At 54.6% G+C, this 24,770-nt stretch overlaps 1 protein-coding gene and 1 long non-coding RNA gene across 6 annotated transcripts; one reads left to right on the top strand and one right to left on the bottom strand.

Annotated features, from left to right (window-relative positions):
• Window positions 1-23,901, bottom strand: LMTK3 (lemur tyrosine kinase 3). Of its 3 annotated transcripts, XM_053607383.1 has the most exons (16): window positions 23,686-23,900; window positions 21,777-21,889; window positions 20,747-20,880; window positions 20,321-20,471; window positions 19,451-19,527; window positions 18,863-18,981; window positions 15,607-15,694; window positions 15,151-15,299; window positions 14,208-14,292; window positions 14,008-14,129; window positions 13,694-13,843; window positions 10,636-13,190; window positions 7,690-8,102; window positions 3,881-4,016; window positions 3,611-3,748; window positions 1-517 (listed from the first exon to the last, which is right to left on the bottom strand). In XM_053607383.1, exons 1-16 carry the CDS (start codon window positions 23,793-23,795, stop codon window positions 501-503), a joined length of 4,557 nt encoding a protein of 1,518 aa, XP_053463358.1. In that variant the 5' UTR covers window positions 23,796-23,900; the 3' UTR covers window positions 1-500. The 3 variants fall into 3 exon arrangements, with proteins under 3 accessions (XP_053463358.1, XP_053463356.1, XP_053463357.1); XM_053607381.1 differs by having other exon boundaries at window positions 14,008-14,292; window positions 23,686-23,901; XM_053607382.1 differs by having other exon boundaries at window positions 14,008-14,292; window positions 23,755-23,887.
• On the top strand, window positions 8,010-16,986 carry LOC128597203 (uncharacterized). 3 transcript variants are annotated; one of them, XR_008383224.1, is made up of 5 exons: window positions 12,866-12,993; window positions 13,517-13,607; window positions 13,786-14,117; window positions 16,261-16,376; window positions 16,847-16,986. It is a non-coding gene; the product is annotated as an uncharacterized LOC128597203 (long non-coding RNA). The 3 variants fall into 3 exon arrangements; XR_008383225.1 differs by lacking the exons at window positions 12,866-12,993; window positions 13,517-13,607 and adding an exon at window positions 8,010-8,179; XR_008383223.1 differs by lacking the exon at window positions 12,866-12,993 and having other exon boundaries at window positions 13,222-13,607.
• Window positions 23,902-24,770: the final 869 nt, after the last annotated feature.

Genomic DNA, 24,770 nt, shown 5'->3' with positions numbered 1-24,770 from the left:
TTCCTCCAAAAAGTTGTTTTTGTCTTTTTTAAATAATGTGAAAATGCCACGCGAAGGTCTGAATCAGAGGCCCCTCCAGGAGCTGGGCTGGGGAAGGGTAGGGGAAATATGAGATGGGGGGCTCCAGGTCCCCAAAGCCTATGGCCCCTGTCTGGGTCCAGGAGTGGGTGAGGAGGGACCTCTGCTATGCCAAGGGGCTCCAGGCCCAAAAGAGTTCAGTTCAGTTCCAAGAAAGGTGGCTGTCTAAGTAGGGACAAGGGGCTTCCTGCCTCATTTGGCACCGAGGGGGTCGGGAGGCTCAGGGGAGCCATCGGGAGGGCTGGGGGGTGGGGGGCCAGGGCCTCCCGTTGTTTGGCACATGGTGGGGGATGGGGAGGGCCCAGCCTCTGGGGCCTCCCCAGAGGCGGCATCTGTGGTGGTGGCAGTGGCTCCATCGTCCACAGAGGATTCTACTCTCAACCCCTCTTCTAGGGGTGCAGGGGGGCCGGGTCTTCGGGGAATCAGTTCTCCACAGGGCCTAAGGATAGAGAGTGGAGAGGGAAATGAAATGAAAACTGGAGAAACAGGTTCTTGGCTTCCAACTCAGTGTGAAAGCAAAACCCTCCCTGTGGCCCACAAGGCTTATGTGACCCACTCTGTCCCTCTTTGTCCTTACCTACCCCTTCCCCTCCTCAGTTCCAGCCACAAAGGCCTCCTTGCTGTTCCCCCAATGCCCCAAGCACAGTCTCACCCCAGGGCCTTTGCACTGGGTGCTCTCGCTGCCAGAAACGATCTTCCCATGTAACTCAGGCCTGGGCTTCAATGTCCCCTCCTCTGAGCCTTCCCCAGCCATTCTGAGTCCCACAGTCAGCCCTGACTCCCAGTTACTCTATCTCATTTCCCATTTCTCTGGGATGACCCCACCAGTCCTTGGAGAAGAGCTTCCTATCTGCTTGCTCCTCTAGAACATAAGCTTGGTGAAGACAGGGGCTGTGGTCACTGCTTTGTCACAGCATCCAGCCTGGCACCCTTCTCCCCAGTGGAAAAACCCTTCCCCAGATCCCCATCAAACCTTCCCAAGATGACTCCCCATGCCTCCCCCAATGAAAGCCCCACCATTCCACCAAGGTCTAAGGTTTCAGATTCTCCCCAAGGGCCACACATCAGGCTTGCTCACTCTACCTTGTATGTCTTATTGGGGGGACCTGCCCTGCCCCCCACCCCTGAGTCTGCTTCCCTCTTTAAATGGAAAGCATGATCTTTGTCTCCTCTTCAAAGGAGCGGGAGACTTTGGGATATGTTGTGCCACTTAGCATCCACCACATGTTCACTTAGTGGGCAGAAGCGAGCTGAGCACAGAAAGGAGGACCCACCCTGGGCTTCCACTCCACATCTTGGGAGACAGATGAGATTGGAGACTGCCTAGCCCACACTGCAGTGGGAATATTTCTCGACTGAGTGAAGGGATTTGGGGTTTCATATGACTGGGCCCTCCATCTCTTCTACTGGTGATTAAGGGTGAGGTCATCCTCACTTGCTGGCCCTGCTAGCCTCAGCCCTGACTCACCACTTGGCTGGTATCCTCATGCCCTGGAATCCACCCCACCCTGTCTCCATGGGGGCCCCAAGATGGGCACCTCAGGGAAGAAGTGACATTTGGGGTAACGCCTGAAGATGCAGCCAAGTGAAGAACCAGTAAGCCCCCATCCCAGGACTCCCACCCTGTGTCTCTCTGCCCTGCCTCACCCAGCTACCATTTCACTGTCTTCTTCCTCCTGGTCCTTGGCTCAGGCCTCACCCCAGCCTCCCAGCTCCCACTCTCTCTTCCTCAGCCCCACCTGACCTCAGAGGAGTCTTCCTACACCCAACATTTCCTCCTGCCTCTTGTCTGCTTACAGTCCTCCATGGTTCCCTAGCATGCCCAGGGCAAGGTCCCTAGTCCTCAGCCCACCTCAAGCCTTACCTGGTTTGCTATGCCTGTTCTCACCTCACCCTCCCACACTCTCCCAAGCCACCCCCAGCCACATCAGTCTCCCTTCTGTTCCTTGAACTGGCAAGCTGTATTCTGCCTCAGGCCCACTGTGCAAGCTGTCCCCTCTGCTAGCACACTGTCCCCTTCACCTTCACCTAGTTTTTGACAACCAATCCTTCCAGTCCTGGTTAAAAGACACTTCTACTGGGAAAACAAAGCCCTTTCCTTGTGTCATCTGCTTTCTCAGAAACCCTGCACTGTAATTCTTCATTTATGGTGGCCCTGTGTGGTCAGGGTATATGGGAGGGCAGGGCAGGGCTCACCACGCTGCTCAGCATGGAACCCCCTGTGCCTCTCCAGGCCATTTAATCCACTCAACAATCTTCTCAGTCAAATTCTGCTATCAGTCCTATTCTACAAATGAGGGAACTAAAGCACAGAGAAGGAAAGTGACTTGTCCCAGATCAAACACCTGAGATATGGGGTGGCGCCTGTGGTTCAGTGAGCAGGGCGCTGGCCCCATATACTGAGGGTGGCGGGTTCAAACCCAGCCCCGGCCAAACTGCAACAAAAAAATATCCGGGCGTTGTGGCGGGCGCCTGTAGTCCCAGCTACTCCGGAGGCTGAGGCAGGAGAATCGCCTAAGCCCAGGAGTTGGAGGTTGCTGTGAGCTGTGTGACGCCACGGCACTCTACCGAGGGCAATAAAGTGAAACTCTGTCTCTACAAAAAAAGGGAAAAAAAAAAAATACCTGAGATATGGCAGGGCCAATGTCTGGACTCGAGCTAGGTTTAGGGGAGCAGGAATGAAACTGAAAAACTCAGGTGTTACTTTCTACCTTACTCTGTTCCCCAGGGCTGTGCTCTGGCTGGGCAGCAGAGGGCAGCAAAGAGCCCGGACCCGCACCAGTCCAGCCGCGTGAGGCTAGCCTGTGCCCTCCTTTCTCTTAACATTGGCCTCAGCATTGGCAGAAACTAAGAACGACCGGACGCTTTCCCAAGGTAACCATGAGGACTCCTGATATGTAAAACGCCACAGGAGAGAAACCTGACGAATGTTGCTTACTGCAGACGGCAGGGACTCAGATCAGGTGGTGAGGGTTTGAATCCTGGCTCCCCATTCCTCTCTGTGCCTCAGGTTTCTCCTTGGTAAATGGGGACAAGACTGAAATTCATCCCATAGGGGTGAGGATAAACAGGTTACAATGTGGCAAGCACTTTGCAGGGTCTATGTGAGGGCTGGCTCTTGGCACCTCACTCCCTGACCATGTCCTCTCTGCTCTAGTCACTACTAACCAGCTTTAAACACGCTGGCTTCCCTTCTCGTCTTGCCTCTGATCAACGTGCCCCCCAGTCGGAGGTGGGATCAGGATCCAGTAAGTACCAGGCTGGAGTCTGAGCCCAGAGATAGGACAAAATGGGCAAGAGTTGAAGAGGATCTTTACAAAGGAGGAAACTGAGGCTCAGCGTAAGGGTCTCACTGCCCGAGACCATCCGGAGAACAGTGCTGAGAGCCGGGTGGGATGTCAGTGATGACTGAGAGTGAAAAGGGAAGAGATGAGAAGAGAGAGGAAGGGAAATTCAAAGATGGGGACAAGAAGCAGGGGACAGAAGTGGGCAAAGGTGGGGCAGGGTCGGCCGAGGGCCTGAAACACCATACCTGCGGGCCGGGTGTCGGGGGCCCGGGCGGGGGGCCCCGGGGTCTCCAGCGCAGGCGAGACGGAGAAGCGGGAGAAGCACAGGGGGGGGCCTGGTGGGGGGAGGAGGGGGAAATCCTCCGCCCACTCGAAACTGCCTCCTAGGGGCGTTGTGGGGAGGAGAGAAAGCAGTCAGACTCTCGGACACGTCCAGTACTCCCACCCACAACTTCAGCGTCCATCATCCGGCCCCGCCCCGCACCAGGCCCCGCCCCAACTCGCCCTCCCCTCACCAAAGCCGCTGTCGTTGCTGGGAAACCCATCTCCGGGGGTGGCGGGGTGGGGAGGCGTCGGGGGCGCTGGGGGCGTTGATAGGTCCGTGTCCCCCTCGGGGGGGCCCTGGACGCTCAGCTCGTTGGTTGGCGTCTCCTGCAAAAGATTAGTGGAAGCCGGAGAAGACGAACCATTACATCCCACCCACTGCATCCCCAGAAAACAAGAAAACCCGCTAAAATTTCTGGAACTCCAGACATCCGGATTTGCATTCACTGACTCGCATTCTATGGAGAGGGGTCTGGGGCCGCTAATCTGGCTTGGAAGCCTTGGGCCTCCTTACCTGACTGCGAAGCCCCGCCCACAGATATGCAGCCCACGGCAGGAATTCTCTCTCCTTGCTCCTGAACGCGCTGCCCCCACAGGAGCCCTTAACCCAATACAATCTCTGTAAGCCACGCGTCGTCTTCAGCAATCCCACCCACCTCTGAGATCTAGGCCGCAGTGTTTATGTGGGGGCCCCAGAACTACCTAATTCTACGGCCCTCCAAAACCCTGCCCTGGGCGGCGCACATCCTGCTCTAGGGTGCGACGACACCGCCGCAGAAGTGGACCCGCTCCAGCCCTCCAAGTCCCATCCCTTTGTCTCAGTGGCGCAGGCCCCAGCTCTTGGCCCTGTTTCATTCATCTCAGGATCTTATCCTGGTATGCACGCCCCAGGTTCATCTAGACATGTCTTAGTCCTTAAATACCCTGGGCCACCTCTTTTCTCTTCAACACTATCTCCTCGTTACCCTAAATACAACCCTCAACCTATCGCTCTAAAACCCGCCCCCATTTATGAATGTTGATTTTGTAACCTGAGATGCTGCCGTATTCCTTGATCACTTCTAAGAGTTTTGTAGTAGAATCCCTGGTGTTTTCCAGGTATACAATCATATCATCTTCGAAGAGCGAAAGTTTGATCTCTTGTGACCCTATATGAATACCCTTGATCGCCTTTTCTTCCCTAATTGGGAAGAAATCAACATTACAAAATCAACATTCATAAATAGGTAGCCTTTATATATACCAACAATAGTCAAGCTGAAAAAACAGTTAAGGACTCTATTCCATTCACAGTAGTGCCAAAGAAGATGAAATATTTGGGAGTTTATCTAACAAAGGACATGAAAGATCTCTATAAAGAGAACTATGAAACTCTAAGAAAAGAAATAGCTGAAAATGTTAACAAATGGAAAAACACACCATGCTCATGGCTGGGAAGAATCAACATTGTTAAAATGTCCATACTACCCAAAGCATTGGGTATTATGGTATATTGCATTAAAATATACAATTTTAATGCAATCCCTATTAAAGCTCCACTGTCATACTTTAAAGATCTTGAAAAAATAATACTTCATTTTATATGGAATCAGAAAAAAACTTGAATAGCCAAGACATTACTCAGAAATAAAAACAAAGCAGGAGGAATCATGCTACCAGACCTCAGACTATACTATAAATCCATAGTGATCAAAACAGCATGGTACTGGCACAAAAACAGAGAAGTAGATGTTTGGAACAGAATAGAGAACCAAGAGATGAATCCAGCTACTTGATCTTTGAGGAAATCAATTAAAAACATTCAGTGGGGAAAAGATTCCCTATTTAACAAATTGTGCTGGGTGAACTGGCTGGCAACCTGTAAAGACTGAAACTGGACCCACACCTTTCATCATTAACTAAGATAGATTCTCATCGGATCAAAGATTTAAACTTAAGACACGAAACTATAAAAATATTAGAAGAGAGTGCCGGGAAAACCCTTGAAGAAATCAGCCTGGGTGAGCATTTTATGAGGAGGACCCCCGGGGCAATTGAAGCAGCTTCAAAAATACACTACTGGGACCTGATCAAACTAAAAAGCTTCTGCACAGCCAAGAACACAGTAAGTAAAGCAAGCAAACAGCCCTCAGAATGGGAGAACATATTTGCAGGTAATGTCTCCGACAAAGGTTTAATAACCAGAATCCACAGATAACTCAAACATATAAGCAAGAAAAGAACAAGTGATCCCATTGCAGGCTGGGCAAGGGACTTGAAGAGAAACTTCTCTGAAGAAGACAGGCGCACAGCCTACAGACATATGAAAAAATGCTCATCATCTTTAATCATCAGAGAAATGCAAATCAAAACTACTTTGAGATGTCATCTAACTCCAGTAAGATTAGCCCATATCACAAAATCCCAAGACCAAAGATGTTGGCGTGGATGTGGAGAAAAGGGAACACTTCTACACTGCTGATGGGAATGCAAATTAATGCATTCCTTTTGGAAAGATGTTTGGAGAACACTTAGAGATCTAAAAATAGATCTGCCATTCAATACTATAATTCCTCTACTAGGTATATACCCAGAAGACCAAAAATCACATTATAACAAAGATATTTGTACCAGAATGTTTATTGCAGCCCAATTCATAATTGCTAAGTCATGAAAAAAGACCAAGTGCCCATCAATCCATGAATGGATTAATAAATTGTGGTATATGTACACCATGGAATATTATGCAGCCTTAAAGAAAGATGGAGACTTTACCTCTTTCATGTTTACATGGATGGAGCTGGAACATATTCTTAGTAAAGTATCTCAAGAATGGAAGAAAAAGTATCCAATGTACTCAGCCCTACTATGAAACTAATTTATGGCTTTTACATGAAAGCTATAACCCAGTTATAACCTAATAATAGGAGGAAGGGGGAGAGGGAGGGAGGGAGGGGGGAAGGATGGGCAGAGGGAGGGTGATTGGTGGGATTACACCTGCGATGCATCTTACAAGGGTACATGTGAAACTTAGTAAATGTAGAATATAAATGTCTTAACACAATAACTAAGAAAATGCCAGGAAGGCTATGTTAACCAGTGTGACGAAAATGTGTCAAACGGTCTATAAAATCACTGTATGGTGCCCCATGATCGCATTAATGTACACAGTTATGATTTATTTATTTATTTTTATTGTTAAATCATAGCTGTGTACATTAGTGCAATCAAGGGGTACAATGTGCTGGTTTCATATACAATCTGAAATATTCTCATCAAACTGTTCAACGTAGCTACAGCTATGATTTAATAATAAATAAATAAATAAATAAAACCAGGCCCCAGTCATTACCTCCGCCATCCCTGAGCCCACCCCAAAATATCTTAACATTACCTTCTGCGTCTCTTAGATACCATCTGCAGCCTCGCCATGCCCTTTCCCTAGATCGGACCCAACCTGAGCCAGACCCACAGAGTCTATGGATACAAGTAAGCTGATCACCGAACTTTGTCCCAAATCTCACTAGGCCCCGCCCACGGCATCCAGGCCACGCGCCAGTCCTCTTCTCAACACTTTCTCCCTGGCCTCTCCGGGCTCTTCTACTTGATAACCAAGGTACAGCCTCTCCTTACCGATGTGCCCTCACTCTCCAGGCCTCTCCTAACCCCCGCCGCCTTCAGACTCCTACCCCATCACAGCGCCCATCCTGGCTCTAGGATCCGCCCAGTCTCTCAGGCCCGCCCTCACATTCAAGGCCTCTTTCCATCTTCCTAGTCCTGTCCCATTTCCCAGACCAGTCTCTTCTCAGGCCGCGCCCCCGTCTGGCTTTGTCAGCCCCATACCAGCCTCTCCCCCAGCTCTAGCCCTGGCTTCTTCAAGCCCTGCTCCAAGCCCAACCCTCGACCCCGCCCACTCCGGGCGCGGCCTTCCTTCAGGCTCCGCCCCCACCCTCATCCCGCGGTGGGCTCCGCCTCCTTCCAGGTCCCTCCCACTCAGGCCGCGCCTTTCCGCGATGCGCACCTGGTCGAAGAGGTAGACGGTCACGTCCCCGTGGAAGGAGACCATCTTGCGCTTCCTCTCCAGCTCGCTGTCCTCTGGCTCTTCTGCCCCGCGTGGAGACTTGAGCAGCCCCCGCAGGGGGCGGGCCGCGTCCGCGTCGGCGCTGCTCACCACGACGGGCACCGGGGCTGCCCGTGCCCTCCCGGAGCCCCGGGGCCCCGCCGCCGCGTCCAGCGCCGCTGCCTCCTCGTCCTCCTCGTCCTCGTCCTCGTCCTCCCCGTCCTCCTCCGCCGACCCCGGCGCCCCCGCCCCGCCGGCCTCCCCGCCAGCCGCCCCGGCGTCCGCGCCCTCCCACGGTGGCCGGCGCGGGCTCGGCCCCGGGAATGGCGTGAGCGTGAGCGGTGGCAACGCCAGCGAGAGCCGCGAGAGCTTGGCTGTGAGGGGAGAGACCCGGTGAGCCCCCGTCCTAAGGGAAACTGAGACAGGCCTTTCCACCTAGCTATGTCCTTAGGTAAGCCTCCAGTACAATCTGGGCCTCAGCCCCCAGCCCCTAGCTCCTCTGTGAGCTGAAGGCTGAACTGGGGCCTTTCTCCACGCAGGGTGGGAAAGATCCATTCAGTGCTTAACCTCCCCATGGCTCCCCAGTGCTCATAGCCTAAAGTTCCAACTTCTCCACCCTCTCCAGTCTTTCCCCTCGCCTCATTGTGGCACGACCTCCATCCAGCCACATGGGCCACTTCCTCATTCCTCCCACTTCCAAGCCTTTGCACATGCTGTTCCATCTGCCTGGACTCCCTTTCCTAAGGCATGTCCTGCTCATCCTCTGGCTCTGGACTTTCAGAGCCTTCAGAGATCTCTCAGGGGGGCAGGAGCACCCACTGTGCACCCCATACCCGTGAACACTTCTCCCAAGCAGATTATCTCAGTGTGTAACTATGTATTTCTTTGGTGTTTGGATTAGGATTTACCTCAATGTGGAACAGAGACTGATCCACATTGGATCATTAGCATTTCTAGGTCCCAGGCACATAGAAGTACTTGTGGAATTAATGAATGAATATCACACAACAATGCTGTGTGACACTGACCTAGGTCCTTCCCCTCTCTAGCCCTCCACTGCGGAAACTGAGGTGTCTAACCATCTGCAGGCCCTTTCTCTGCCCCAAGACTCCCTCAATCTCACCCTGCCAGGAAGGGAAGGCCCTTAGGTTCCTGGAGAAGGAAATGTGGCTTGGAATCCCAAGCCTATACTAATCCCTTGCTGTGTGTCCCTGGGTAAACAGATCCACCCCTCTGTGCCTCTGTTTCTTCACTGGCAAATGAACAGGGGTTACTCATTCCCCCCTAATCCACAAGTGAACTTTCTGCCGGGCCCTATAGGGGGCAATGGTGGGATGAAAGGAGGGCCATGGTCAGGGCAGGGAGAAAGATGGATATGGATTGGGCCACTCTTCTCATTCTCTCTACTCCAGTTTCACTGACCTTTTGCTATTCTCTAAACATGCCAGGCTAGTGCCTGTTTTGGTGCCCTTTACCTGGGACACCCATCCCCCAGATGTCTACTTGTTTCACTTCCTCATTATCTTCCATCACCTTGTTGAGGCCTTGGCTGACCAACCATATCAGGGTGATTTGAGATTAGGGGGGATGCTGAATAGAGGGAGCTCTCAGGGGTTGTAGGTACCCAAATAAAAGACAGGTTGACAACCTTTAGAAATCAGAAAGCCTTTCCAGGGAAGGTGAAATTTGGGTGGGGTCTGGAAGGATGTAGTAGTTCATTGAGTGAAGAAAAGCAGGCCATTCCCTACCTCTTCACCCAGCAACCCTAATCCAACCCATCTCCTCTGAGGCATCTTAGCTGCTCATCCTCCAATATTTTCACGTTGCCTGGTGTTGTTCCTGACACAGCTGGTCACAGACTCCCCATAACAATCTCTAAAAGTTGTAGTATTCTAACAACATAAGCTTTGAGGAATAGTCTTATGTTCAGTCTCCTGCCTGACCCTTACACACGAGCCACAGGCTCCTCTGGTAAGCAGAGATGATAACCCTCTCCTCAAGTATGGCTATAAGGCTGCCAATATAAAACAGGACACAGCCATTTTTAACTTTCCTACCAGTATTTAAGGAAATTTGGCCTCTCAGAGGTTCTGGTGGGACCATAAACCTGTGTCCATATCTGCACAGAGGCTGTTTACGTTCACCCTCCATTTATATTCTCTTAAATAGTGCCCTCTGTCGCAAAACATTTCCTGTATTCTTAACAAAACTCAGTTTTCAGAAAAAGCATCCCTACACCTTCTGGCTCACGAGTCCCATGGCAAGTGAGTTGGGTCAGGGCAGGGTCTGAGGCTCCTTGGGGCCTAGTCTTGGGCAGCCCAAGGCCTGGCATGTGGGAGTCCTGACACACTGGATAGATGGTTTGGAAAGTTTAAAACAGAGATCACATCCTGGCAGCCCAGGGACTCTGACCCATGCAGACTTTCTCTGAATTGGTTGCAACCATTAAAATAAATCCAGACCTTTGGTTTAAAAAGGAAAAGTAGCAGGTTCAGCAACATCAGGTAGGCATTCCTGAGAAGTGGCTGTACCCCTCTAGACAAGGCATTTTCATCCCACCTCCCCCAACCCACTTCTTAATTCATTGCCCCAAGTGGGCATCTGAGTTTGAGATCCCTGGTCTAAATGAATGGCAGTAATTAATAAAAGCAGGTACTTACTGAACCCCAGGCACTGAGTTAAGTAACTCATTTAACCTTCACAACAACCCTGGAGGTAGATGCTATTGTCATCTGTTTTCAGCAGATGGGAAAACTGAGGCACAGAGCAATAAGTACATTTACCTGAGGCCAGAGCCAGGATTCCAGCCTAGGAAGTATGGCTCCAGATTCTGCATTTACACACCACCCTGACCCCACACCCTTAGCTGAAACACATGCCTTGGAAGGAGCCAGACCTTAGCCTCACCTTTGATCTGCTCGCTGTTCCCCTGAGGGGGTCCTAAGTCCAGGAATAGTCGTGGCATCTCCGGGCCCTTCCTCTCGGGCTTGGGGGGGTCCTCGTCTCCGCTGGGTGCCATGTCTCCTCCGGCCTTGCTGTCTGGGACCCCGGGCTCTCCCTCGGGGGCCACCTCCAGCCTGGCTTTCTGGGGCACTGGCTCCGGCCTCCTCAGCTGTGCTTCCGGTGGTGGTGGCAGCAGCGGTGGCTGTGGCCTCATATTGTCTACCCATCCGGCCTTTACGTCCACGCCGCTTCCGGGGCCGCCGCCGGGGGCCATCCCCGTGCCCACTGGGGCTCGGCCCCCACTCCCGAGGTCCAGCCTCCCAGCCCCGGGGGCTTTCAGCACCCCCCCAGTCTCGTGGGCTTTCCTCTCGGTCCCGGGTTCCAGTGTCCCGCTCTTGGGGGCTGGGCCAAAGGGGCCAGGGGCTGTCTCCCTGCCGTTCCAGGATGAGGCCACTGTGCCGGGTGCAGGGGCTTTCTCCAGCGAGGTCTCTGGAGCTGGCTCCTCGATCATGGGGGCTGGATCCCCACTCTCGGGCATCTTCTCCCAGGGCCCTGGGACTCTCCAAGGCCCAGTCTCTGGCGGCCTCTCCGTGTTCGTGGGGAATCTCAGGCCCCCATTCTCTGACACCTTCTCCCCGCTCTTTGGGGGTATCGGTCCCCCATTCACCAGCACCTTCTCCCCGGCCTCTGGGGACCTCAGGTCCCCATTCTCCAGCACTTTCTCCTCCCTCCTTGGGTGTGTCAGCTCCCCATTCTCCAGTGCTTTCTCTTCTCTCTCTGGGGACCCCAGGGCCCCATTCTCCACTGCTTTCTCCTCGATGGCCTCCTTCTCCTTGATGGCCACCTTCCCCTCGATGTCTTGGGCTCTCTGTCCCCCGTTCTCCAACACTATTGTCCCGTTCACGGGGAGGCTCAGGCTTGGGGCTTGGTTCCCGTTGCCCAGGGCTGTCAGGTCCTTGTCCAGGCCTGGGACTTTCTCTCTGTTCCCTGGGCCTCTCCCCACTTTCCTGGGTCCTGTCTCCCGGGCGGTCGCCCCCTTCTCCCCCAGGAGGTTCCTTGTCACATCCTCCCTCAGGGACATCAGCAGCTGCTCGGTGCTCACTTGAACCACGAAGGTTGGCTTCTCCCTGTTCCCTGGGAGTAGGAGCGGACCCGGGTCTGGAGGTGGCGGGGGCACTCCTGGGTCGGGTGGCTCGGGGGGAGCCCGCGGCCGAGGGACCCCTTCCTCCTCGGCTGCCCCCCCACCTGGGAAGGGTCCCTCGGGGGAAAAAGGGGTCTCTGTCTCGTAGCCGCTGTCCCCCGGCTTGGGGCCCGGAGACGACAGCCCTGAGCCGGGACTGGCCACCGCCGATGGGGGGTCTGGGGACCCAGCCGGGTCCGCGGTGGCCCGAGGAGGTGGCGGCGGGGGGGGGGGAGCGGGAGGTGGCCCCCGCCCGGGGTACTGGGGCGCCGCCGCCCCCATGAGGGGGTCCAGAAACTCGGGGGGGGCCGAGGTAGGGGGGGCCAGGGGCAAGTCGGCTAAAGAACCCCGTTCTGCCCGCAAAGATGAGTCGTCCTCTGGGGGGTGGGGACAACCAAGGGCAGGGTGGCCTCCCCAGCCAGCCACAGCGTCCCCCCGCTCCAGTGGCAGACAGGAGCAGGCCCCCTCGCGGCTGCACAGGGGGCAGGGAAGGGGGCCCCGGCGGCTGGGGCCACCCCCAATGCTGCTGCTGTCTTCCCCTGGGGAGCTGCCTTCCTCCTCCTCCTCTTCTTCCTCTGCCCAGGGAGCGGTGCCCCGCTCCCCCAGTACCTCGGCAGGGTCTCCTGCCAGGGTCTCCCCAGCGCCCCGGCCCTCGGGGTCCCAGCCACTCAGCAGGAAGCTGCCTGATGCTGAGGACTGAGCCGGGAAGGGCCGGGGCGCAGGGAAGAGGGGGGAGGCCCAGGTCTCGGACACCAGCTGAGGGACCTCGGAGGGGGCCTGGGGGGCCTGAGGGGCGGGCACCCCTGGGTCCAGGGGGTCCCAGTCATTAGGGAAGAGGGGCTCGGGTGGGGAGCCATGCTCTTCCAGGCGGATATAGTACTCGCTGCTGACTGAGGGGCTGCGAGCACTGATGACCGGCAGCACACTGGGTGTAGACATTGCCTCATAGAAAGGGTTGGAGGGGTTGGCATGGGGGGCTGGGGGCGCAGACGCTGGCTGCCAGGGCTGTGCACCCCCACCACGGCCGGCCCCTCGCCTGGCCTTCTCCCACAGGCACTCGAGGTTGAGGCCACGGCTGCTCTCAGTCACTGTGAGCACATCATCAGGGTCAGCCCCAGGGAAGCCATCTAGAAGGGGGAATGGTGAGGAGAGGGTCCCTGGGCGGGGCGCACTGTGCGCGGGGGGCCAGGGCCAAGGGAAGGGACCATCTCGGGGTGGGGGTGGTGGGGGTGGGGGCCGGGGTGGCCGCTCAGAGAGCAAGTAGGTAAGCTGCAGCTGGAGATCAGAGGCTGAGGGGCGCTGGGCAGGTGGCCGCCAACAGGACTGCAGGATGTCATACCTGTGGTGAAGGGGAGGAGGAACAGGCATGAGCCAGGAGGAGACCCAGGGAGATCCAGGGATGGGAACAGTGAGCCAAAGAGAGGGTAACAGAGTGGGGCAAAGATTCAGAGAGGGTTAATGAGGTACAGGGCAGATTGAGACCATAGAGGGAGGGTGACAAGGGACCTGAAGGAAGAGGGGACAACAATGCAGATGTGAGGAAATGATGGCTAGGGCAGAGTCCCTGTTTGGGTTGTGAGTTTTGGAATCAGAGACAAGTAAGCAACAGGAATTTTTTAGAGTTAAACTCTGATCAAATGGCAGACCAGTCTCTCCCTGCCTCAGTTTCCACCCTCCAGGTAGCAGATACTGGCAGAGGGGCTCGGGATGTCGCCTCTTCACTCTTGAGAGATCTGGGAGTTGGGCCAATGACATTGTAGGTGGTGCAGAAACAAAGCAGGGGTGATGGCATTATGCTGGTAGGATGTGGAGGGTTGGGGTCCTGGGAAAGGGTGGCCTCACCAATAGTCTGCATAGGGCAGTTTGAGCCTGGGCCGGGCCAGCTTCACATGCTGCTGGCGGACGACAAAGGCGAGGACCTCTTCATCTGACAGGTGGCGGTAGGGCTGTGCCCCAAACTCAAACAGCTCCCACAGGGTCACCCCCAAGGACCTGTGGGTAGGAAGAGCGGCAGAGAGAAGTCAGAGCCCAGCCTTTACCCACAATGGGGCCTCTCCTTCTGGGCCTCAGTTTCCTCATCTGCAGAACCAGTGGCATCTAGTGACCCTTCTCCTACCTTGCCCTCCTCCGCCCCCCTGCGGCCCGGGGGTCCTCACCAGATGTTGCTCTCGCGGCTCTGGTCCACCACCATGAAGGTCCCGTGCAGCTCCCCGAGGAGCTCGGGCGCCGCCCAGCGCAGCGGGATCCACAGCCGCTCCGGAGTCAGGTAGTAGTCCTCCTGGCGGGTGGGCCAGGGCGGGGTCAGGCGGCTCAGGCACCCCCTCAGACCCTCGCCCCGACCGAAGGCATCCCCCACCTTGTAGTTGCTATGGGCGAGCCCGTAATCTCCGATACGCACGGTGAGGTCCGAGGTCAGCAGGCAGTTGCGCAGGGCCAGGTCGCTGGGGGTGGGGCAGGCTGAGGTGAGCACAGGAGCAGCCCTACCCCGACTATGCTCCGCCCTCTTCCTCTCTGACTCCTCCTCTTCCTTCTGTCTCCGCCTCTCCGCCCCGTCACCCCGCCTCCTCAGGCTGACTCCTCCTTCTCCCCAGAGTCCGCTTTTGCCTTGTCTGACCCTTCTGGCCCCTCCTCTCACCTCCTGACTCCTCTCTCTCGTCTGGCTCCTTTTCCTCTCCTAATACCTCCTTCTTCCTCTGATCCATTCACACCTGATTCCTCCCCTTTCTCCTCCTCCTCCCCTGACTCCTTCATTTCTGCTCCTGACCCATCTCCTGGCTCCTCTCTTCCTTTGCTTACTCTTCCCTTTCATGGCCTGATTCCTCCCCTTTCCCCCTCATCCTCTCATGAGTCCTCCTCCATCTCCCACCCCTTCTGGCAATTCTCTCTCCTGACTCCACCTTTTTTTCTGACTCCTCCTCCTTTTTTTTTTTTTTTTTTTTGAGACAGAGTTTCATTATATTCCTCTCGGTAGAGTGCCATGCGTCATAGCAACCAGCAACCTCAAACTCCTGGGCTCAAATGATTCTCTGGTCTCAGCCTCCAGAGTAGCTGGGACTACAAGAGTCCGCCACAACGCCCTGCTATTTTGTAGAGATGAGGTCTCACTCTTGCTCAGGCTAATCTGGAACTCCTGAGCTCAAGCAATCCGCCCATCTCCTGACTCCTCCTAACTCCAAGGTTTTCCCTCTTTTGTGTTAGCCAATCATCACTCCTCCCCTTCCCTAGCTCCTCCCCCGTGGCCTCATCTCCCTCCCCTTTCTCCTAAGTACCACCTCTCCGTGGCTCATTGGGCTGCCTACCTGTGCACATAGTTGTGGGCGTGCAGGTGCGCCAGCCCGCGGGCGATCTCCAGGCCCATCCTCTGCAGTGTCCGCAGGTCTCGAGGGGGTAGCTCAGGGGACAGGCCCTCAGGGGGCCGCTGGGCACGGAGGTAACGCTTCAGGTCCCCCTGGAAGGAAGACATGGAAGAGTCGGCACCACCAGCCCTCACACATCCAGCCAGTCTGCAGTGAGGGTGGGGGCAGATTCTGCTCTGTGTGGTCAGCCCTTCTGAACCTCAGTTTACCCTGCTGTTTGAAGGGAGCAATAACAGAACTCACCTCAGCCGCTAGTTCAGGGCCCTCCAGAAATGTTAGTACAGGCCACACAGGTATGTCTGTGTTGATGCCACAGTCCTGGCACCTCGGGCTTGCCCTCCCCCCACCCACTCTGTCCATATCCCACTCTGCCCTCCCCCAACACCCCCAGACCCTCACCAGTTGACAGAACTCCATAATCAGCAGAAAGGGCAGTGTTTCCACACAGAGGCCCAGGCACTGGAGGACATTGGGGTGCTGCAAGCTCCTGGGGAATGGATGGGGAGTGGCCCGGTGAAGGAAGCAGTCCCTTGCATCCCACAATCACTCCCTCCCCCCACAGAAGCAGACTGCACCCTCAGCCTCTTTGGTCTTAGTTTCCTCACTCAGTCTTTCTCCTCTAGCCCCCTCCTTCCCCAGGCTCCCACTTTAGGACAGCTCTTGCCACCCGCTCCTGGGCCAGACCCCCAGGCACCTCCTTGCCTCTCCTTCCTCCTCACCCCTCCCACCTTTCATTCCTGCCCCTGTATTTTCTGTGTTCCTTCCTATCACCACAGTCACAGCTCCAGCCGCCTCCCAGCCTCCCTGTCTCCAGTCTCTCGCCTTCTGTTTGTCCCTAACCTGCCATTCACCTGCTTGCAGCTGTGGTTCCCCAGCACCCCAGGAGAGAGCCCTGGCTCTTTGGCCTCTCCTGCCCTTGCTCTGGCCCAGCATCACTTCACCCCATGGACATTTTCCCAAACACACAGGTCCCAGCTTTGACTCCAGGCCTCGAACTTACAATGCTCTGTCTGGAGGACGCCCTTCCCTCATCCAAGTTTCCTTGCCCCTCAGGCCTCAGTCTCAAAATCATCTACCCAGAGGGCTTCCCTGTCCCCTAGTACTGGGCCGGATGCTGCTCTTCTGCCCTCCCACTGTGGGGAAGAGTCTCCTGATGCCCACTTTCCTAGGTGTGTAATCTCAGGTTAGGTCATTTCATCTTTCCCTGTCTCATTTTCCTCATCTGTAAAATGGTGACAGTAATAGTAACTCCCTCAGACTGGAGAAGTATTCAGTGAGATCTAAGAGAAGCTGGCATGCAATGAGAGCCTAACTATTACTCTTGTTTTTATTTTGACATTGTAAAATGTCATGTTTGATTTTACTTCTGCTCTAAGTTCTAACTGTATCTACAGGGCTGCTCGCTCTCAGCAAGCTTATTCCTGTCTCACAACCTTTGCATCTGCTGTTATCCTCTGCCTGGAAAACACTTTCCACAATGCTTTGTGTGGCTGGTTCCTCCTAATCAACCTGACTTGTCCAATTATCCTGTTCCCCTGACCCCACTCTCTCACATACCACCTCAAGGTCCTTAGCATTCTGTGGTATTTTCTCTTAAAATGTATGTCTTCATTTACGTACTGTATTTCTCCTCCACTAGGTGGTGAGCTGTACTGGGATGAAGATTTGGGATGTTGCTCTTCCAGGTGTGTCCCCAGTGCCTATACTAGTAGATGCTCAATAAAAACATGTGGAATGAAGGACTTTTACTCTACTACTTGGCCTGGGGGTCTGTGGGAGGATGCTAACATTTCAGGCTTGTGGTCCAAAGTTCAGCCAGGCATAGGTGCACAGCAAGTTACTTTCCTGCTGGGGCCTGGTAAGAGGCAGGGGCCATGTGTGTGCTGTGGGGGTCAGTACCCAGGCCCCAGCTGTCCATCACCTACATCTTAACCATAGCTCTGCTATGTACTTGGTATGATCTTCTCCACCTGGGAGAACAGTGCCTCTCATCTCTGCTTGGTAGTACAATCATGCAACAAAGTGTTTATAAAGTGCTTGCCGTGTGCTGGGGCTTGAATGATGGCTGGAGATCCCAACATGGGAGATTTAGGATGGCAGATGTAGAAATAAGCTTGGATTGGCTGCACATCTTCAAATCTGAGCCACCGCCAGCCATGCTGTTGTCAAATCCTCTCTACAACCCTACTAGGCAAGATGATAATCCTCGTTTGATCCGGAAGGGAACAGAAGTTCAGAGAAGTGAGTGACTTGCCTAGGGTCACATGGATGATAACAGTGGCAAAGCTGGGATTTGATCTCAGGTCTATGGCTCATTCAGCACCTGGGCCAATGTGCATTTGTACTTAGGGGACAAGATGGACCCTGAGCTGTCAGTATAGACCTGTGTTGTCCCACAGAACTGTGTGAAGGCAAAAATGTTTTAGACCTGCACTGTCCACCAGAGGAGCCACTGGCCACACGTGGCTATCAAGCACTTGAAATATGATGAGTATAGCTAAGGAGGTGAGTTCTTAATTTGATTTCATGTTATTTAACTTAAATTTAAATAGCCATATGTGGCTAGTGGTTGCCAGCATGATTCTAGGGAGAGACAGACAATAAACAAGTAAATAGATGAAATAATGACAATCCGGGATTCATGTTATAAAGAACACTCATGAGATGAACATCCCTGCGCCATCCTTAGATGGAAGCTGGGAGTAAGGGAAGGCTCCTCCGAGCTGAGACCTAAGGAGGGGAAGACAGCCCCTAGTTCAAAGTTGGAGCTGAGCGAGGAATGATATTCTAGAGAGACAAGAGAAAGGAGAAAGGCCTCACAATAGGGGAGAGGCTTATATGTGGAAGAGTCAGTGAAAGGGATAGTGGCAGGAAGAGAACTGAGTCAGAATATGCAGGACTATGGGGAAAGAGTGGGACTGGTCCTGTGGGCAATAGGGAGCCGTGGAAGGTTTTGGGGTAAAGAGCACCAAAATTCAATGTCTGTGTTTGTCAGGGTAAGGCCCACTTTTATAACCATTCTGATAAAAAAATCTCCAGGTTCACACCCTTTCTGGGACAAGGAACTCACTACTTAACAAAGCATTTATCTGGCAAATGTTTATCTAGACCTCATTCTAGGATCCCTTAGAATGGAAAGGAGACCAAACATGGTCAAGGGGCAGACCCCACAATCTAGCAGGAGGCAAGGAAGCAGGGCACAATGCCTCACTGGGCTGCTTGAGCACCTGCTCAGAGGGCCCTGTTCTGTGATTCTGCTTCCACCCTTCCTCACCCACATGCAGAGGCCTGAGGAAGGGACCACCAGCAGGTGGCCAGCACTTAACACAGGGGAATCTTGCATCCTCTCAGCTGCCCTCTTCATGAGGATACTCAGGCTTCCTGGACGCCCTTTCAGATGAAGATCCTGAGGTTCAAAGTGGAGGGGACAGGCCACTAGGTCAGCTTCTGTGCTCCCCCCTCCACCATGCTGCCTGTCACTTCCCATCCCTAGTTCTGTCCCCAGGAAGAACATGAGGCTACAGGAGGGAAACCTTCATGCCAGAGTTGCACAGCCAGGAAGAGGTGGGTTCCAGGTTTGACTCCACACTGTGCTCCTTCCACTCCCAAATGTGACTTCTGTGAGGTGCAAAACTGAGATTTGGGCCTCCAGTACCTGTACGGCTGTGCTTCCGAGATGAACTTGCGCTGCTCCAGGGGCCCTGCGCTGGCTCGGAGCTCCTTCACCACCACCTGGGCGGGGGTGTAGTCGGAGAAAATCTCTCCCAGGATTACCTGGTCAAGGGGCACCCAGGGGTCAGAGAGCATCATTTCCCCAGATCCATCCCCCCCCCGTGATCCATCCCACCTCACAGTTCCCAACTTCCCCCTCTTTTCTGAGCCTCCCCTTCACATCCCACCCACCCTCCTCCTTGCCCCCAGGTGTGGGGTGAGAGACTCACAGACCCAGAGTCCGATGGACGCAGGGACGGATGGAAGGATGGACAGACGGGCGGACGCGTGGAGAGTCAGATGGCGTGGCAGAGTGGTCAATGGAGTGAGGAGGGAGGTGCTGACTGACAGATGGAGGGGCATAGGGTGGATAGGAAGGGGCGAAAGGTGGACAGAGGGGAGATGGGTGAGTTGAGGGGGCAGGGGTAGAAGGCCAGGGACAGATGAGAAGTGGTGAGAGCAGGGGGGTGGACACAGAACAGGACAGCCCAGGATTGTGTGAGCCTCACCTCCCGCCCCCTGCCCCACTCACCTTCCCAAACCAGCCACTCCCAATCTCTTGTAGGTAGCTGAGGTGCTGGCGACTAAGGCCCAGCGGGGTAGTCATGTCTAGGGAGGGCAAGAGGTAGAAGACATGAGCTTCTGTCTTCTCCTAAGTGCCACCAACACACCCCAGCTCAGTGAGGACTGGGATCAAAGCAGACACCAATCTCTTCATTGGCTGCCTCCAACAATCCATGTCAGAATCTCAGCCTCCTCATTGGGTGCACACAGAACTCCTGCCACCAATCAGTCCTTACCATTGGCATCCCCTATTAGGATGTGATTTCAGCCTCCTATTGGCTGCCTTTGAGACTGAGATCTACACTGATCTCAGTATTGATTGCCCCACAAGAATCCCCAAATCTGGTTTTGGATTAAGAAATGGCTTCTACCGGCTTGGCGCCTGTGGCTCAAGCAGCTAAGGTTCCAGGCACATACACCTGAGCTGGCAGGTTCGAATCCAGCCGGGGCCCACCAAACAACAATGATGGCTGCAACCAAAAAATAGCCAGGCATTGCGGCGGGTGCCTGTAGTCCCAGCTGAGGCTGAGGCAAGAGAATCGCTTTAGCCCAGGAGTTGGAGGTTGCTGTGAGCTATAATTCCATGGCACTCTACCCAGGACGACAGCTTGAGGCTCTGTCTCAAAAAAAAAAAAAGAATAGAAAAAAGAAATGGCTTCTACCAAGGTCATCTCTGACTGCTGCCCTGTAGGCTACATCCAACATTCTGGGGTTCCCACCTGTGCCTTTCCCATCGACTTGCCCTGGTCTCAGCTGCCTAGCCTCTAAAGAAAGACACTCAGAACCTTCTGCTCTGACCCATGAACCATGGGATCCAGGTCAGGGTGTGGTGCAGTACCTGAGTGTGAAGGCTGTGGGGCAGGCATTGGCAGGGAGACCTCAGCCAGTGGGAGAATGTAGACATCAGGCAGTGACTGGGAGGAGGAAGTCTCCTCTGCAGGGGGAGTGTACTCCCCAGAGCAGTCCTCCCCTTCAGGGTTCTCAAACTCCTGGAGCCGGGAGGGTTGGGGGGGTGAGAGAACACAGGGCTGAGAAACACACCATCATCCTTCTCTTAAGTATGTCTCCCCAGTTCTTATAACTATCCCCCAGTCCCAGCCAAATGTCCATCCCCAATCTCTACATCTCACAACTCAGCTCCAGTTCTGGCCGTAACTCCAGGCTAGAGTGGACTTACTGCCCCCTCTCCTACCAACCACCTGGGGTGGGGGGAAAGGCCTTACTGGAATCCTCTCCCCAGGCTGAATTTCCTCATGCACCTCACCTTGAAGCCGACATCACCTCGTTTGCAGCACAGACAGGTGAGGAGGAGGAAGACGAAGGCCAGGAGGCCAGAGCAGGAAATGAGAACCACGGCGTAGGGAGGAGCCAGAGGAGCCCGGCCCAGGGCGAATCCATCTGTGGGCATAGGGCTGGGTTGGGGGTCTCAGCTTCAAGTCCCTGTTTTCCTGGACTCCATGCCCCTCCCGTTCTGGCCCATCTTGGACTACAACTCCCATGATGCTCCGCAATCAAGGGCCCCTTGGCAGAGGAGCCAAATGGCCCGGAGCATTGTGGGAGTTGAAGTTTGGGGCTTTCCCAAGTGGTTGGGATGGGAGTGGGGGTGGGGTCCCTCCTCCCGGCCCAATCTGGGAGTCCCCCCATCCCCTCACTTCAGGTTTAGATGAATTCCAAGGAGGACTGAGGGAAGGAAGAGTTATAGTGAGGCCCGGAGCTCGCAGAATTTAAAATACGCTCCCATGGATAGCCTCATTACCCCCTATTTGGGAAAGAGGATAATCTAACTGCAGGCTGGGAGAAGATTCTTGTCCCATGCTGGAAACCTCCTTCCAGTCGGGGGAGGTGGGTATTGAGACCTGTTTCTTTTAGGGACGCTTGGCGCACACACATGTCCACTATTGCCATCCGAAGACCCTGGGAAGGGAACTCCGCAAGCCCTGGATCTCCCCTGAAGCCTACTGTGTTGAGTCCCCCTTAGAAATAGTATTCCTGTCCTCTGGCCCCAATTCTCTCAGAGGCCCTGTCTTTCCCCGGTTCCCTGCACGCACACATGCGTGCACACATACACACATGTTGCCCAAACGGACCCCCCTCCTCTCCCAGCCCCCCAGCCTCCCTCCCACAGGCCCTGCTGACAGAGGCAGCATCCCCGCGGCTCCCCAGGCCTTGCTGGGCTGAGGGAAGACGCGCACCCAGGTGTCGGAGTGGAAGCTCCGCAGGCAGACCCTGGACAGGCAGCGAGGTTGCGGTGGGGGTGGGGGCCGCTGGACAGACGGATGACCCGACAGACTCACCGGGGTGGGCCGGGGAGGCCAGGCAGCCGGAGGCGGAGACAGCCGCAAGAAGGATGAGAGCGCCGGGAGCAGGCATCTTGTCGAGGATGGAAGGGAGGTGAAGGTGGTGGCGGCTGGGGAGGAGGGGGGGGCGGGCCCTCAGCCCCCAGCCATGGGGACCCGCGCGACCCTGGCCTCCTCCCGGCCCAGGAGAGGGGCAGGAGACGCAGGACAGGGGGAGGGAGGGGCTGCTAACTGGCTCAGGTACCCCCCTCCCCCTCTTTGAAGGGACAGACAGATGAAGGGATGGAGAGGCAGACAGAAGAGAGGAGCTGGGGAGCTGGGGTTGCTGGGGTGGGGGGAAGAGGGTAAGATGGGGGGGCAAAAATGAGGGCCCCGCCCCCGAGGGCGGCCGGGATTGGGGCAGCAGAGAGCCTGTCAGAGGAAGGGTGGGAGGAGGAAGGATGGAGGGAGGATGGAGTGTCGTCAAGGCAACTGGCTCCCCCGTAGCATTGGCTGCCAGGAGGGAGGGGAAGAGAGAGGAGGGGGAGGAACAGACAGGGGTGGGTACACACTGGGGGGGGCGGGGTTAGGGCACACGGTGTCTGGCCTGGACACCGCTGCGACATGCCACCCGCATGGACACGTGTGCTACACGCTAGATGCAGTTGTCAGCACACGCAGTCCACACACAGCTCACACACGTCGCAGGGACCCTCATAGACCAGCACATAACATACAAAGGTGGACAGCCATCAGCAGACGGGGACACGTACACGTCACACACAAAGACGCAGGGACGCCGCACTGGAAACGCTCAGGCAGGTCGGCTAGCAGCAGATTCACTCGGCCACGCAGGAACGTCAAAACATCACAAAGACCCATACACGCTAGAGACAAGGTAAAGCCCCAAATCCATATGCACACAGACCACAGGCACTGATCTAGGTGGACACCCCATACCCATGCGTAGTCAAGAACACAGCCCATACATAGACAAATGGGCAACAAAGAACACCCATAGACACAAGTGTCACATACATGCAATCACAGATATGCCGAGACATCATTTGCGCAGAGACACACATCACATACACGAATATACACAGACACAACAGATATGTAGAAACAGGCACATCACATACACAAATACACAGAAACACGCATAAATCTCACGGGTTTGAGATAAGGGCAGAAAATACATCACTCAGACACACACTTTACCCATGTGAATGCATTCCATGCACATGGGAACACACGACTCATACAGACAGTGCTACACAAATCATGTGCAAAGATACACATAAATACATCATACACTGATATGCACATACACATTATCACATACAAATATACACAGTCGCACTCCTATACAAAAATATACACACAACAGAGTCACACAAATCAAATACACAGACACACAAAGATACACACATCACAAATATAAACACGTTTCACACAAGTTTACAAAGACACATAACCCCACCATAGTCAGACATCACATACATAGACACACACAGGCACATATAACACACAGATTCAGACATATACTACACACACAAAGACACACACAGACACATGCATCACAAACACCCACATTTCTTGTGAGATTACACAGACATTACACAATCACAAGCACTTGCCTCATACAAAAGATACATAATCATAGTTTATTTAATTTATTTATTCTCATGAGTATTTACTTTGTGCCAATCATTGTTCTCAACACTTTACACGTACAATGTTACCTTTTAATCTCACAACAGCCCTCTGAGACAGACTTTTTATCATGCCCTTTGTACACATGAGGCAACTGAGGCACAGAGAGGGGCAGTCACCTGCCCCAAGGCACACAGCAGGGAAGTGGCAGAGCCGGGACTGGAACTTGGTCAGTCAGCGACACCGATACATCAGACAAGGACACACATACATCACGTGCCAGGCCGCCGCGGTCTTGGGGTCACATCCCACCCTACAGCGCCCCGAGCTGCAGACACACCCGGCAGCGCGGACTCCCACCCTCGACGCTGACGCCTCCATCGCGCGTGAGCACCTGCGATGCTTCCCCCGGGTGAGGCTGGGCCCGAGCTGCGCACCCCAGACGCAGCCTCAGCAACACACGGCGCAGGCGGCCCAGACACCCCCGCCCCGGCGTGGTTCCCCACCCCCAGCAGGAGCCCAAAGCTTTCCACTAAAACGCGCAGCCGTGGCGCACTCGGGACTGGCAGTTCGCAAACCCCCGCAGAGCGCAGCACTCCTCATCTGGAGGCCTCCAGGGGAGAGAAAGGGGCTGCCTCTGCAGGTGCCCCACTGGAGAAACTGAGGCAGGTTCATCTCGGGAGGGAGGGGGTGTTCGGCCTTGGCTGCAAGGTGAAGGAAATGGAATTCGGAGGGGAGCGTGGGGCTGAGGAAAGATGCAATTCGCTACCCGCGTGGCTGAAGGGCACCGAACCTAGAGGAAGCAGAGACTTATGGGAGGTGTAGTCCCAGCCTTGAGACTTGTGGGAAATGTAGTCCCGATTCATCCAGCAAGGAGGCTCAGGATATGCCTATCCACCGGACATGCAGTGGCCGGAAGGCCAGTGCCTTTGGAAATGATGTGGCCAAAATTATTGACTTCTGCCTTTGGAAATGACGTGCACAGGAGTATTAAGTGCTAGGAAGCACCATTGATGACGTTGCAACCCCATCTCTGTCCTTAGCTCACTATGTGTTCATTTATTCACTTAACAAATGTATTGCCTACTGTATGATCAGCCAGGCCTTGTACCAGAAGCTGGGGGAGCAGCCAGAAACAAGTCAAGCATATTCCCCGTCCTTCAGGGAGTCACAGGGGCTCAAGGCGAGCAGCCACCAGTGAAATAATTACAAATCAGCACTGGTTTTGAAATCACCAAGTACTTCAGAGTCAGGCAGTGGGGGGTTAACCCTGTCTTGGAGTAACAGAGGGTCTGCTGGAGTTTTTCAAACTGAATGCTGAGCCATTAGTAGGATTGTGCCATCCGTAGCAAACGA

This window comes from Nycticebus coucang, chromosome 10 (genome assembly GCF_027406575.1).
Source record: "Nycticebus coucang isolate mNycCou1 chromosome 10, mNycCou1.pri, whole genome shotgun sequence".
NCBI lineage: Eukaryota > Metazoa > Chordata > Mammalia > Primates > Lorisidae > Nycticebus > Nycticebus coucang.
The sequence above is the reverse complement of the archived record's forward strand: the minus strand, read 5'-3'. Positions and strand labels throughout refer to the sequence as shown.

Coding starts and splice junctions, on each gene's coding strand:
- LMTK3 (XM_053607381.1), bottom strand. CDS start 23,795: ATGGAGGCGTCAGCGTCGAGGGTGGGAGTCCGCGCTGCCGGGTGTGTC. Junction 21,890..23,685: donor GCGGCGGCCTGGCACGTGAT/GTATGTGTGTCC, acceptor CCTCCTCCCCAG/CCGCCACCACCTTCACCTCC. Junction 14,293..15,150: donor GCCCACAACTATGTGCACAG/GTAGGCAGCCCA, acceptor CCCCACCCCCAG/CGACCTGGCCCTGCGCAACT.